General features: G+C 41.7%; 2 protein-coding genes across 12 annotated transcripts in view; one reads left to right on the top strand and one right to left on the bottom strand.

The window, feature by feature from the left end:
- LOC126922214 (uncharacterized) overlaps positions 1 to 13,690 on the bottom strand; it is a 34,080-nt gene that overhangs the window by 2,088 nt on the left and 18,302 nt on the right. For 7 of the 11 annotated variants that reach the window (XR_007712678.1, XR_007712679.1, XM_050734590.1 and 4 more), the window contains 9 exons: positions 4,118 to 4,486; positions 1,894 to 3,250; positions 1,692 to 1,807; positions 1,457 to 1,597; positions 1,273 to 1,370; positions 999 to 1,182; positions 697 to 919; positions 321 to 571; positions 39 to 247 (listed from right to left, as the gene is read on the bottom strand). Coding sequence is in view for 9 of the 11 variants with exons in the window: in XM_050734588.1 (XP_050590545.1) it covers positions 39 to 247; positions 321 to 571; positions 697 to 919; positions 999 to 1,182; positions 1,273 to 1,370; positions 1,457 to 1,597; positions 1,692 to 1,807; positions 1,894 to 3,250; positions 4,118 to 4,486 (2,948 nt within the window). In the remaining 2 variants the exon portion in view is untranslated. Of the gene's footprint in view, positions 1 to 38; positions 248 to 320; positions 572 to 696; positions 920 to 998; positions 1,183 to 1,272; positions 1,371 to 1,456; positions 1,598 to 1,691; positions 1,808 to 1,893; positions 3,251 to 4,117; positions 4,487 to 5,446; positions 5,610 to 5,995; positions 6,014 to 8,744; positions 8,891 to 12,319; positions 12,368 to 13,690 lie in introns of those variants that run through there. The other 4 variants (XM_050734587.1, XM_050734586.1, XM_050734589.1 and 1 more) reach the window with 4 other exon arrangements.
- On the top strand, positions 9,066 to 11,339 carry LOC126922290 (uncharacterized). Its single transcript, XM_050734777.1, has one exon. The coding sequence runs from the start codon at positions 9,068 to 9,070 to the stop codon at positions 9,710 to 9,712; it is 645 nt and encodes a 214-aa protein (XP_050590734.1). The 5' UTR covers positions 9,066 to 9,067; the 3' UTR covers positions 9,713 to 11,339.

Raw genomic sequence — 13,690 nt, forward strand, 5'->3', positions numbered from 1 at the left:
CGCGTGTCTTGGTGTACAGCAAAGAAATATAAAATTACTTCTCTTCTTTCAGCTCCTGAATGCACGTGTCGTTATCGAGCTGTATTATTCGTAATACTTTTAATAATTTCGTGACGAGGTTATCTACATCGATTACTTGATCTACAAGACCAACAGCGGGACAATAATCCGAAGCCAATGGGCCTTCGTTGGTGCCGGTGTCTGACTCACTGATAGAGTCACAGTCATCGTCTTCCTCGTTTTCAACCTGTGGACAATTATACAAATTTCAATTGACAATCCGTCGTTACGGTCTTTTCTCGATATTTTCCTATTTATACCTTACGACGATGTAAAATAGCTTGCGTGAGATTCGTAAGACTCGAACACTCCTCGTTGGCGCGCGTCTTTTTCAGATTACTCTCGTCCACAGTTTCCGGAAAACTCAAAGCTCTGCGAAGCGAGTCGCTACTCGATACCATATTATGCGAGTATGTATCGGGCAGGGGAACATCCTCTAACACGCTTTCCATCATCAGGCATGGCTCGGTTTCGAAATCGAGCAAGTCGGACGATGATTCCATGCTCAATTCTAAATAATTACATAGTACAAGGCCATTATTATCGTTGCACGATGCCTTTGATTATCGTCGATCAATCGATTCCTCGCTGTTAGTAACCATCCTCGAACGATTAAATTTAAATTACGATATATACCTTTATACATTTGTTTGGCTGATTCTAAGGTAGATTTTTTATCGGTGTTTTTCGTTGCAAAAGGATGCGTCGCCGCGTTCCGGATTGCTCCAATTACCGCGGAAACGAAGGAACCGCTTTTTGGACTAGGTGTACACTCTTTCAGGCTATGTTTAGAGCTAACAGGACTCGATTCAATGCTACTATTGCTTCTACTGTATGCTTCATTGTGATATATCACATCCTACAAATAGAATCGTTAGATGTCGTTAAATGGTAAACAGAAAAGAAACGAATAACAAAGCAAGATGGTGGAATATTACTTCGAGGTCTTTTACTGAGATACTATAGGATGTTATCAGCTGGTCTACTAATCCCTCTAGCCTAGTTCCAAGACCGGAGAGCGCAACCGCAGCTCCGGAAACGGCGGCGCCTTGTGTAAGTAAGAGTTCCCTGCTTCGTCGTTCGACTGCATTTAATTTCATGCTCATAGATAAATTTTCTTGCCTAGAAACGTATGTCGAAACACTATGTTAGTAAAGAGACTCGTGTCTAGGGAAACTTTTCAAGATATATTTGACCCGTGTAAATACTTACCTTCGTTGTTCGCTGATTCGCACTAAATGTTTGCATTCCTCCGTTTGCCTCTCTAATTCCAACTCGCGTTTCGTTAACAGTTCCTCCTTTTTCGCAAGCTACGAATTAAAAAGAAAAATTATACCAACGTGTACGTCGGTCGCTTCCTGGTTCTCTTTGTATCTATGTATCAAGAATATACTACCTCTGTTTCCGCCTCTTTTAAAGCGTCCGCCAAAGTAGCTTTCTCTTCTTGGAGGAAATCTTGCATCTCTGCCGACTCAGCTTCCAGCTCCTGTTGCTGTTGTAACAATGCCTTCTGGGCAGCCAAGCTTTTCTCCAAATCCTCCATAAACGAATCAAATATAACGAGGGAACAAGTACAAATAAATAGTCGAGTCACGATAAAAAAGCAACGCTAGAAGAATAATATAACGTACCCTACTTAACATACGGCACAGAGATTGTAAATCCGCTATCTCCAATTGTTGATTAGCAACTACTTGACCAGAAGATTGCAAATGACACTCCAGCTCTAGGAAGCTGTCGCTGCCTTCTAAAACCAAGCCATAATTGCTCGATCTAGTAGGGGTGCGACCAGAAAGAGGTACGGTACTTCGACTTAAGTATCTTAATAACTACCTGCATGTTCCGATTGCGGCGTGCCAAGCATCGCCAATACCCGTTGCGCGTTTCTATCCAATTCTTGTCGCGCAAACGCGTGATCCGCTTGCTCTTCCTCAAGAAGACGCTTCACTTCCACGATCTCAGACTTTAACTTCTCGTTCTCCTCTTTTTGCTGCGACGTTTCTTCGTTTAACCTTTTCAAGTCGATCTGCATCGTGTGCATGTCCTCCCACGTGCCCTCCGTTTGACATTGTTCGTGCAGTCTCTCCACCACTTCCGGGCCAGTGACAGCGCTCGGCACCCCGGACAAAGCGTTCTCAATATCGTGACCGGTCAGACCAGTTTGCACGCTGATCTCGTGGTAAATACGCGTCTTCTCCACGGTCTTGTGCCTAGGGTATGGCGGCAGACTCTTGTGCCCCGAAGAATCTTTGGCTGTGGTCTTCTTTTCGATTTGTTGTCTACTCAGGCTCGCGTCTCTACTTCCAGGTCTACTTCTCGTAGTCCTGTCCGTCTTTTCGCTGACTTTAGCGATACTTATTTTATTCCTGTTCCTTCTAGGTAACGTGGCGTACGTATCCAGCGCCTTGTTATCCGTACTTGTGGTCATCTTATCCGGTCTAGAAGCTTTCGAAGCTTCGGCACGACCTGTATAAGGTACCCTAGGGGTGGACAGAGGTTTTCGAATCTCTTCGGACGGCGTTGAACTCGGCGTGCGTGCACCGCGTGTGCTGGACCCACCTCTGGATCTGCAGCTACCGCTTTGACCTCGGCCACGCTGCGCCAGGTCCTTGTTGATTTCCGTGGTGAGTACGGATGGCAGTGAATCGGGAATGGGCCTCGTCCTGGTTCGCGGCGGCATTGAATTCAATCCTGAACGGAATGTCGTCGTCGCTCGACTGTTATTTGCCGTGTTATCGTTACTATTCTCTTTGACGGCAGATTTCTCCCGGGACCGGGCCCTGTCCCTCGTCGTTGGCTGTGTTTTGCACAGGATGCCTCTCGGAGTCGCGGTGCGCGACTTGGAACGTGTTGGAGTCGCCGAATAATTGGCGTTTAATGGCGTTGGCTTTACCCTGGTGTTCTTTTGAGTCTCGGTCGTAGTGGTTTTCTTTTTACTAGTGTTGGACACGGCTACGGTTCTCTTGGCGTTCGTTCGATTTGCCCTGGCGGAAACGCTGCCTGCTATGGAGGAACTTTCGCTACCACCTTCGCTGGTACCTTCTCCACCGTTGGTCAACCTCACGTCGTCGGGCAATGTCGCGCATGGGTCCTCGTAGACGGAGCAACAACTGACTAGACTGGAATCGCAGGACGCCTCGTCGAGGCCGCCGCAGCTGCTCGCATAATCTATGCTGTTTCGACTTCGTACCTGAAACCGGCATCGATGAATGTAGATACGATTTCGACGACAATAGCTTAGCGAGAAAAGTCTCAGATCTGTGACTCGGATCTTAGTCGTGTCATTCTATTGTAAGTAAAGTTGTTAACCGATTCGCTTATTCAGAGGATTTTCTATGGAAATTATATGAGAGGAGTCGGTGAAATATTTTTCAAGCATGCTTCGAAAAGGTTGGCTTGTACAAGAATTTTTTGAGATTAAAGCGTTTTTGGCGCCTGAACCAACAGTTCCTTCTCGTGTGAAATACTAATGACCTACTAGGACTGCTTCGAGCTATTCGCGATACTTTCCCAGGCGAATTTATTTACAGACCGAAATGGGTCACCCTGTATAGTAAACTGTAATCTCGAAAGCTCTCCCGATCCAACATCCTTCGTACGTTAGAAGCGCGCGAATTTTTCCTTCCTTCGATGTTTTCGCGGAGAATTTGTTCGCGACGAAGTGTGTTTAAGACCTTGCTTAATAGGTCAGTGAAATATTGAGAATTGAGAATGACCTCGTAGTACCCTTCATACGCAAAAATCCGAAGAGCTCTTTGCAAGGTCTTACGTTCGTTTATCAAATTTTTGACTCACGATGTACGTAAATATACGTGAAAATAAGCGATCTAGAAAAATTCTTGTATATTCTTTAACGTCGAATTTCTGTATAACGTAGTGAGAAATTGTTTCAAAGCGTTTCATCCCTTAACAGACTTTCGATCTATCGTACAACGCACGAACGAACGAAAATTCGAAGTAAAACGCGCTTTGCCACGGAAATACCACTAGACGATCGAACGTAACGAAACGCCCCGGGACTCGCATTTTTCTACGGTCCAGTTCGATCGATCCTCACCCTTGGCACTTCGGTGGCGCACCCCTCCACTCCACTGTCGCTTCCGTCTTTGCTGTCCTTCCCTTCGCCCGTATAATCCTTCCTCTCGTTGTTCAGAGTTGCATCTGGCTTAGTTGCCTCGGAAGATTCGGTCACGTGGATCACGGTGATGTTGCAGTCGCTGTTTATCGTCGAGTCCATATCATCCTCGTGCAAAGGCTTATCGGCTTCGACCAACGGCGAGACGAGGTCCTCCGGGACTCCAGAGTCTTGCCTCGCCACATTCTGTACTGGCGAAACTTTCAGACTGTTGTCCTCGAGCGGCATCATCTCCATTTCGAGGCCTGGTTGCTCGTTCGTCGGTGGCACGCTCATTTCGCGGTTGCCATTCTGTAATTCGAAATAGTCAAATAATGAACCACGTTGAATATATGCTGGATAATCGTGCGAACTTAATGGATACTTTTATACGAAGAGAATTCGGGGAATGGAAGAAACCTAAGTAAAAGTTTGCTTCAGGCTTTAGCTATTACGACGACTTTTTATATAATTTTTTACGCGTTACATACGCAATACCAAGTATCGCGCAGCGTGGAGGAGTAAAATACAATTTTATCCTCGCAGACCTCGTTGCCGAGAAAATCGAATATAAACGTCGCATCGAGGATGCGTAGGCTGCATCGACTCCTGTCTGAACGTATTCGGGCTCAATTTCCTCTTCTTTGCACGAAAAAAAAGATAATAATCTAGGTCGAAAGAAGTTAAAATACCAAAGAAGGACGGTACAGCGAAGTTGGCGTAGTCGCGCTATATCAGAGACTGACCGACTAACTCGGACACAGACGAATTCTCGAACCAGAGAAATGAATAATCGAAAGGGACCGTTCACGGTTGAACGAACAAAGCAACGTCCAGCACAGACCGGACAGACTTGCCAGATCGATAAAGGCAATTAAAATCCGGATCTTGACCATGCACTGGCAATCGGCTTGATATTCGATTACTTCGGACCATATCCGGCAATCCTTCCAGAATTCACGAAAATGAAACACACATGGACGAGGGCCAACGATTTTTGAGATCCACATGAAAATTTAATATTCCGTCCAATCGCCCGAAGGAAATTTCCCGTTCATTCGATTATACAAGGGGTTAAACGAATTCGAGCGTGAAATCTATAGGGTGATTTTGGATATTTTGGTAAATTGTTCTTGAAAGTATTTTATTTATTTCTCAGCTTTCTTCTAAATTTCGTCTATTTCTACCTTTATCGTTTCGTCGTATCGTTGTTTTATTTTTTCGAGTTTCACATCGGAACTTTCACCCGCGAATTAAACGAATGAATCTTACTTATTGCCGGAATGTTGGTGTCGCGTCGCTAGTACGAGATCTTCGTTGATTCATCGGTCATGCGTGTAAATACACGTGTTTGAAATATCGCGAAATACTAGCGAGAAATTGCGAGTAAGATCGCGTAATCGCGCTGCCGATTTGTTTCGCATTACCAGCCGGGGAATCTGTGACATATACGTTTTGGTCAAACGTATAAAACTCGCTGCAAAGACAAATCGACCAAAGTCCTCGAAGCATACGGTAAAAATAACCGTTACGTGTGTTAAATTACGTGTCTAAAAAAGAGAGAAAAAAAAAAAAAAGAACGCAATTTAGACGATCAATTTTAAAAACACATTAGGCGCCTCAATTAAGTTATTACCAACTAGAAAACGAAAGACGCAGTAATAGGAAAGAAAACATAGTCAAAGAAATACGATGTATTAAAATTGGCCATTCCGTGTTGAAAGAAATACGTTTATTCAGAAACTTTGTCTACTTTATTTTGATAGAAAACCAGTTACTTCGGTGATCTTGATCGGTATGCTTCTATTGCTTGTTACCTACCATTGCGACTAAAAGTTTTACATCCGTTGATTTAACTACATATAAATGACATACTATCGCGATATTAAATCAGTGCGTTACGATACCCAAGACGCACAGGTTTTAAAAGGCATTGAAAGTCGAAAACAAAGTCCACGAAAAGAAAAAAAAAGGAGAAACATCGGTTGAACGTGACCGTATCGGTAAAAACACCGGCACGCTCGCCTCCACTTCCGTCTTATAATCTCTCACTCGATGCTTTCCTTTCTCTTTTTAGTCGCCGCTTCCGCGATATATTCCTCTCTTTCTCTTCCGCGTGGTTACGTACACACTATGTACTTCAATCATAATCGGCGAGGAAGATCACGTCAGCACGCGGTGTTCCCCCTTCCGAGCATGTTTGGATCGCGTAAAAGGCGTTTAATCACGTGCTTAGTCATTGAACGAGCGTGCAATCCATCGTTGATCGATCGCTGCGCATCTTTCGTGCAATTTATATCTGATGAAAGGCAAGAAATCTTGGCGACGAATACATCCACGTATCTCCCGACAAACTCTCTTATCAAACTTTACGTCCGGATTTTACCGGTTGGCTCGTTTCGACTCGTCAACGAAGTTGTTCGCTTTACGATTGGATCATTCTTTCTGTGACGTAATTTAAAGTAACAGGTAATTGCTTTTGACGATCGAGATAAATATGAGAAGGAAGAAGCTCCGGTATCCCTGATTTAAGGATGCCCGAACATCGTAAGTCGTAAGGCAAAGATTATTGGAACGACGAGATATTCCTTTAAATCAAATCGCATTGACGCGATTCTATTCCAGAAATTCTAATTCGCTTCTAACGTTCAAGTTAGAAAATTCACGCGTATATTTAATATTTCGTATTTCTAAAATTTACATCGTTAGAACGAAAATGCTCGAACGATTTGCTCGATATTCGAGCAATTCAAAAAATCTTAATATACCAGTACGAGTATCAAAGGAAACGTTAAAACGTTCTACGCCGCAATGACCTACGAACGATTAGGTCACTCCACCCACCGCTAGAATCCTCGAGCAATTCAGCCGGATTCGAGTTTCCTTCAATTACACAAACCGTCCAACAGGAAACTTTAACCTACCAGCGACCACTGCGAAACGACGAACGAAATCCTCTCATTTAAATTTACGTCGTTTCCCATTCTTTCGAACAATTATTACCCAGTCTAGCCTATCTAAATCCCATCGACGATTACCTCCGAATAAAAGCCACCTATTCGAGTACCTTGTAATCTCGATACATATTCCAATTTCGAACAAAGCTATCGATAATGATATTATAGGGAAAAAAGGGGCAGACTCCGGCGAGTGTGTCAAAGAAATTGCCCGACTCTGAGAAATACGTAAGGTCGAAATCGTTAGCGATAGAGAGCTACGCTTGACCGTGATAATCGGCGAGAACCGTGTAAAAGCGGTTCTCGTGCCAGTGGCGGCTAGAAGGTCTCGGTGAAGTCCCGAAAGCGGCGAGGCCGGATTGGCCGACAAGGAACCCCGTTTCGTGCCGCGCCAACCATTATTACGGCGCAGCTACGCTGTTGCTGCTGGCTGTCTCGTTCGACTACTCAACAAACCAACAACCACTCGATCCCACGTTGGGATCCACGGCACCACGCTCCTCACACCGTCTTACCACTTCGTAATTTATTCCGCCTCTCGTTGCGTCCTTTCGGTGGTTAATATTCTATAGTTAATTCGTCGATCTGTAGTTGGTTCGTTGGTCGAACGAATACTTCGACGTGTCCACTTTTGATAAAATCGACAGAGAAACACGAGTTTTCTGTCTTTTTGTTCAACCAACTAACCGGTCTGTAGTTGGGCGTTCGATCAAATTTCTTAACGCGTTAATAAAGAAGAAAATCGATATAGGAGAGAGAAGAAGAAAAGTGACATTTTCGTTGATTAGTTGGTTGATTAAAAAGTCGAATAAACGTGCGTCCCTTTGGACTAAAGAAAGTTGACGGAAGAACAGTGTATATCGATTTCCTAAAGCAGTATTTGGAACGGTGACGTAGAAGTGCAACGGAGTATGAAAGCCAACCATTGTATCTTGGCGAAGAGAAAATAACAGGTTTGGCGAGTTTGACAAAGTGATTCTACTACAAAAAGATAGCGAGATAGGGCCAGTATCAAATGTATTTGATAAATATGTGCGATCCAAGGAGAAAGCGAAGAATCTCGATAAAGAAGATCAAGGTGAGTCTCGTATCGATTTAACAAACTTAATGCTTGAAACCGATCGAACGCTTCTCCGGTTAGTTACGAAGAGAAACCTATATCTCGAATGTTTGAAATGCTTTGGCCTAATCTTGAAATTATCGTTTGCTAGGAAAGATTCTATCATGATATTAATCTAAATATTTTATATTTTCTAGAACTTCTAGAAGATAGCTGGCGAAGGAAATACCGAAGATAATAAAAAATCGCTTTATCCGGCAACCAAAGCCTATCGTCGCAATCGCTATTCCATCGAAATCAATCTTTCGAAAATAACGCGATCCTCGGAACATTTCTCCAAAAATTCTCGAGTCGATTAAATATCGCCACGGAAATTGCGATATCTAGATATTATACGAAGTATTACATACGATAATAATACCTAGATATTATCGCCCAACACTCAAATATATCAAATATACCACGTATAAGTTATAATAAGACGAGAACATCGTGGGAAAATTTCTGATCCAACTGATTGTAAAATCAAAGACACCTCTGTGAAAGCACTCACCTCGTCGAACCGCAGCACCAGGCTGTTAAACCTGACGACGATCCTCCTGGCGAACATGGAGAAGAAAAACAGAGCCCGATTCGTCTAGCCGATTATCGAGCGAATTTGCCAAGAACGAAGAAGCCAGGTAAAAACGACGAAACCACTGGCGATTAAAGACTCAACTGGACGAAGGAGGAACGACAACTCCGGAAAATCGATCTCCCCGAGCGTTGCGTAAGACGCTCCTCGGACGTTTCGTTTTACAGAAACACCTCTACGATTACACTCGATACCGCATTGCGAGAAAGACCGTAAAAATAGACGATCATCGTTTGAAAAACATGGGAGTGAAGGAAGGAGAGGTGAGGAAGATCGCTGGCGATGGTCTCTCGGTGAATCTATGTTCCAACAAACAGGTCCTCGAGATCACCGGCGACGGATGCGACATTTCCATGTCGAAGAATCGAGGTAGCGTGAAAGTAATTGGCGACGGTTGTCGATTGAGGATCGACCAGAACATGGGAGACGTAGAGTACACGGGGGATGGTGGACAGGTTCTTTTGGGTCCAAAATCGATCAAGGATAAAGTAAAGTATCACGGTGATGGCGGTAGAATAAAGTTCGACGTGGAGTTGAGAATGGGGAATCGGAAGTCGGAAGTTTCGAAGGAGGAGACGGGAGAAGGAATGGACGAAGGAAGAGGGAGCTGCGAGGAAAGCAAGGATGCCGCGAAAAAAGAGAATTCGGAGGCGGAGAAGGAGGAAAAGAAAAAGAATAGAAGAAAAGAGAGACGAGACGATTTGGGTGGTAAGGAGGAGAAGAAGGGAAGATCGACGAGGACTAAGATCGTTACGACTTTTGTATACGACGAAAAGATCGTGAAAAAGTGGTTCACGAATCCGGAAACGTCCACCAGGACTTTGAATGGAGTTTCCTCCGTGAGGATTGTGCCGCATAAAACGAAAACGAAAATCGAGGCGAAATAAAGGAGAAAATGTGACGAATAACGGGAAAATTGTACGATTCCAGAAGAACATTCTAAATCGGAACCCAACCGAATGGTTCTTAACCAGAGGTACATGCTCGATTGATAGTGGTAGATTTATCGTAGTAATTAATCACGTTAGTCTTGAATTTTTATTTTCGCTAGTACTTAAATTGTTCGATTTCGATTTAGAAAATACGAAGTTTAACTTAAAATCGTGAAATACTGATTTCGATAGTCGAACCACGTCGAGGAAAAAATTAAAAAACGTAAGAAATGCTGTGTTGGATTCTCGCGACCTAAGTCCGACTTAAAGTTCCTACACGTGGATGGAGTTGGAACTGGTAAAACATTGAAGAGGATTATCTGACCGTGGATCGAACGTTTGCGTAAAAGTGACTAGTGTGAACGTACTTCCTCGATGATTCTTCGTGGAAGAATTTTTCGACGAAATGTGGGATGCCCGGAATCGAATAATCGCAAGAAAACGTAGCTAAAAGATATCGGCGATATCGTGATCGATCAAACTAAAACCAAGGTTTCTTTAATTTCTCGTTCCATCCTTCCTATAAAACGGTGTCAGGTAAAAACAAGGAAATATTTGATAAATATTTCAGCGAAGAATGATTTAATTGTATTTTCCTTTTAACTATAATTCTCTTAGTTCCTAATCGTGAATTTCGTTTGTTAATCTTGTAGAGACCAAGATATCGAACATTTTTAAACAAACTTGTAATTTTTTTACGTCTTATGTGTACATACATAGATCATAATAATTCAATCGTCAACTGTAATTCATTTCATAATTTGTCAATTACGAATGTTCCGTTTAATTACTTATTTATTAGAGATAGATAAATAATCTAGATAATTTGAAAATCCCCAAGTACGATCTATTTGTTCGATAGTTCGTCCATTTACATTCTAATAATTACGATAAACGCCCGTGAAATATTTATAAGTAATTAACAATTGTGATCGATATTTCAGTGTTTCATTATTTCTTATCTACTTATCGTTATCGTTGTCAGACAACTCATACGAACAGTACAAACCATAGATGGTATAAACACGTTCCATAAACACGAGCGATAATGAACCTCGCGAAATACTTAATTACTAGTCAAAAACAAGTAGAAAAATATGCCGATACGATTTAGTATCTCTCGCTTATTTTTTACTCGGCCACATGGTTATTTATAAGCTTCTAAGTTAGGAATTTTTAACGAGCTTACTTTATATTCGACCAATATATGTATTTGCGCATGGCGAAATACGTACTGATTTAATTGTCAGCGAAACTTTGTTGCCATCGGTGAAAACTTGGAATTACGCTCTGTTTTCTATAGAATCCAACCACTTAAGAAGAAAGAAAGAAGATAAATCGGATTTCTATCGTTTTAGAAAATTCTGTAACCGAAGATCTATCGGTCTAAAGGAAATTTCTATCGAAATCTCCGGTATTAGTTTAAATATTTGAAATACAGGTGTACGCAATTAATAAAATAGTTGGCAATTTTTGACTGGCTGCATATTTCAGTGCACGTGTAGCTAAGTTAATTAAAAGATACCAAATATCAAATGGAAGATGCGCATTTGTCTAATAAATTACGTATTATAGAGTCAAAGTTTCTCGTATTATTTTCCTGTATACCTCGCTTTCCCTCCCTTCGATACCTAAATTTATTTCCTTCGATTTCTCAGCCTTTGAATTTTCATATTTCACTTTTGTGTTACTGTTTCAACGCTTCAAGTCTTCGAGAAGATTGTCTTCGCGTGTATTAACAACGATTCTAACAATCGTATTTTCCAAAAAGCTGGAATATTTTTCAACGATAAAAAGAAGAATAGCAACAAAGTTTTTGGGTCGTAACACGACTGCCGATCGATATTTTAATTGCACGACACCGGAGTATCTGCTGTAAAGGTATCGAGAAGAAGAGCGAGGTTCGCGATGCAGGTAGTCGCACGAGAATTTCGTAACTTTCACCGGTCGATTGGCGCGCGCGAAAATAAAATCCGTGTAGGTGGCCACGCTCCATGGGAACGGTGTATGATCGATAGGGGCCGCGTGTCTGCGGTAAATCATCGCCAAACATTCGATATCCGCGAGTTCGTCGAGTGGCACGGCTGGTTCTGGATATGCAATAACCGTCGTACATCTGCCGGAGGTTTCTCTGTTCGAAATGGGTCGCGTCATGCTGACGAAATTACGAATCGTGCGCGAATAGCCTCCGATCGATGCTCGAATAAATTTATACGACTACTATTCGCTTTTAGAAGCTTTATCTATCGGTTCTTATTAGAGGTATCAAGATTCAACGACTCGACGATCAGATGCCGATCTTTCCCTCATTTTCAAAGGTAAAAGATTCGTTCAACGACCAATCCGATATCAAGTTACTAACTTGTTAATTCAACCTAGCGGTAGCTCGTTAACTTGTTAAGTTAGTTTCTTATTAATATAGTTTCTTCTTATTGTATAGTATATAGTTGTATAGTATATTGTATATCTTATTGTATAGTATATTGTATTGTATAGTATATAGTTAGTTTCTTCTTATTGTATAGCAAATACCTAATAGCCCATAATACTGGTTTCACTTACCAATGCAGTTCTTATTGTACGAAGAAGGATCATAGTGTAATATCGGAAATAAAATATTAATTGATTTATTAATTAACGGATCGTATAGATGTTAGTCAAATATTCAAAACGCAAACTAATCACAATGATACACTATAATTTAGACAACTCGATTCAACACTCACTTTCACGACAACACTAGCAACACTCTCTCGACAACGCAACTCGTGCTCTCTGAATTCTCCATACATATTCCCTGGCTTCTCCATCGATACTCTCACTAACCTCGAGGACCCATCATAAACAAACTTTTAAACCGTGTTATTGGTTTATGGGTGGTCCTCGGAATAATCCTTAGATTTATTATACGTTAGATTTATTATTACGGGAGAAAAGCAGGTATCTACCTAACGGGAAAATCGGTTTTCCCTGCATCTTTTAAATCCCTTTGTCCTAAGATATTACGATATAATAACTTAAACAAACTCCGAGTATACAAATTACTTGTAGTTGGAAATTACTCATGTAGATAAAGGATCGCTGTATTTTTGGCCGCACCATGGCTATATAACTTGGAGTAACGTAGAATATAAGAATTCTTGCATTCGGAATAAAGAAATGCCCATGTACAGCGAACCGAGTATTGCGAATGTTATCGTAAATTGAAATATCCATTTCCTTTCTGGACTAACGATACGCAACAAAGATTTCATTTTCAACGTACAAATAAAGAATCAAAGGAATCCACTGTACCATCGCCATTCTATATCTATTGTACCAAAGACGTTCCGTAGAACCCATCGTGTCCAATTTGCGATTCTCGTATCGCAACGGAGAATTTTTCTATTTTTCCTATCAGGTGTAGTATACGTTCGACTCTTTGAACCGCGTTACTTCAACGCTTGGAATCATAATGATTTCTGAGCTCCGCGTGTTTTGCCCCCAAGTTCAGATATTTATTCATGCTGGTTGCGTAATATTCTAGTTGAAAAACGACTGTGGATATTACAGCAATGTTGTTGCGATCAAAGTATCGTCGATCGATATCAACCTGACCATGACTCTGTTCTCGGACCGTTGATCGATAATCTACGATAAAGAATCAAGTAAAAATCGCGATAATAGAAACCTGCGTTAAGCAAATCGAGCCAATCCATCTGTAAATATATTTAAAAAATAATGAAACGAGAGAGACTTTTAAAAAACCAGACCGATATCGGCTGATAAGATATCGCTAACGCGTCGTCCTATCGTCCGATCCAGTCGGGCATTAACAGAATTTATAAGTGGAGGAGATAATGACAATTTTTTCGTCACTGGATATACCTACAGGATGTCCTGTACAATATGTTTTAATGGGTTTTGAAATGTTTGTACGCGCAAAAGTAAGTC

The sequence above is a fragment of the Bombus affinis genome, chromosome 11 (assembly GCF_024516045.1).
Source record: "Bombus affinis isolate iyBomAffi1 chromosome 11, iyBomAffi1.2, whole genome shotgun sequence".
Classification (NCBI taxonomy): Eukaryota; Metazoa; Arthropoda; class Insecta; order Hymenoptera; family Apidae; genus Bombus; species Bombus affinis.

Bases quoted from the DNA above. Each gene is read 5' to 3' on its own strand.
- LOC126922290 (XM_050734777.1), top strand. From the start codon at position 9,068: ATGGGAGTGAAGGAAGGAGAGGTGAGGAAGATCGCTGGCGATGGTCTC.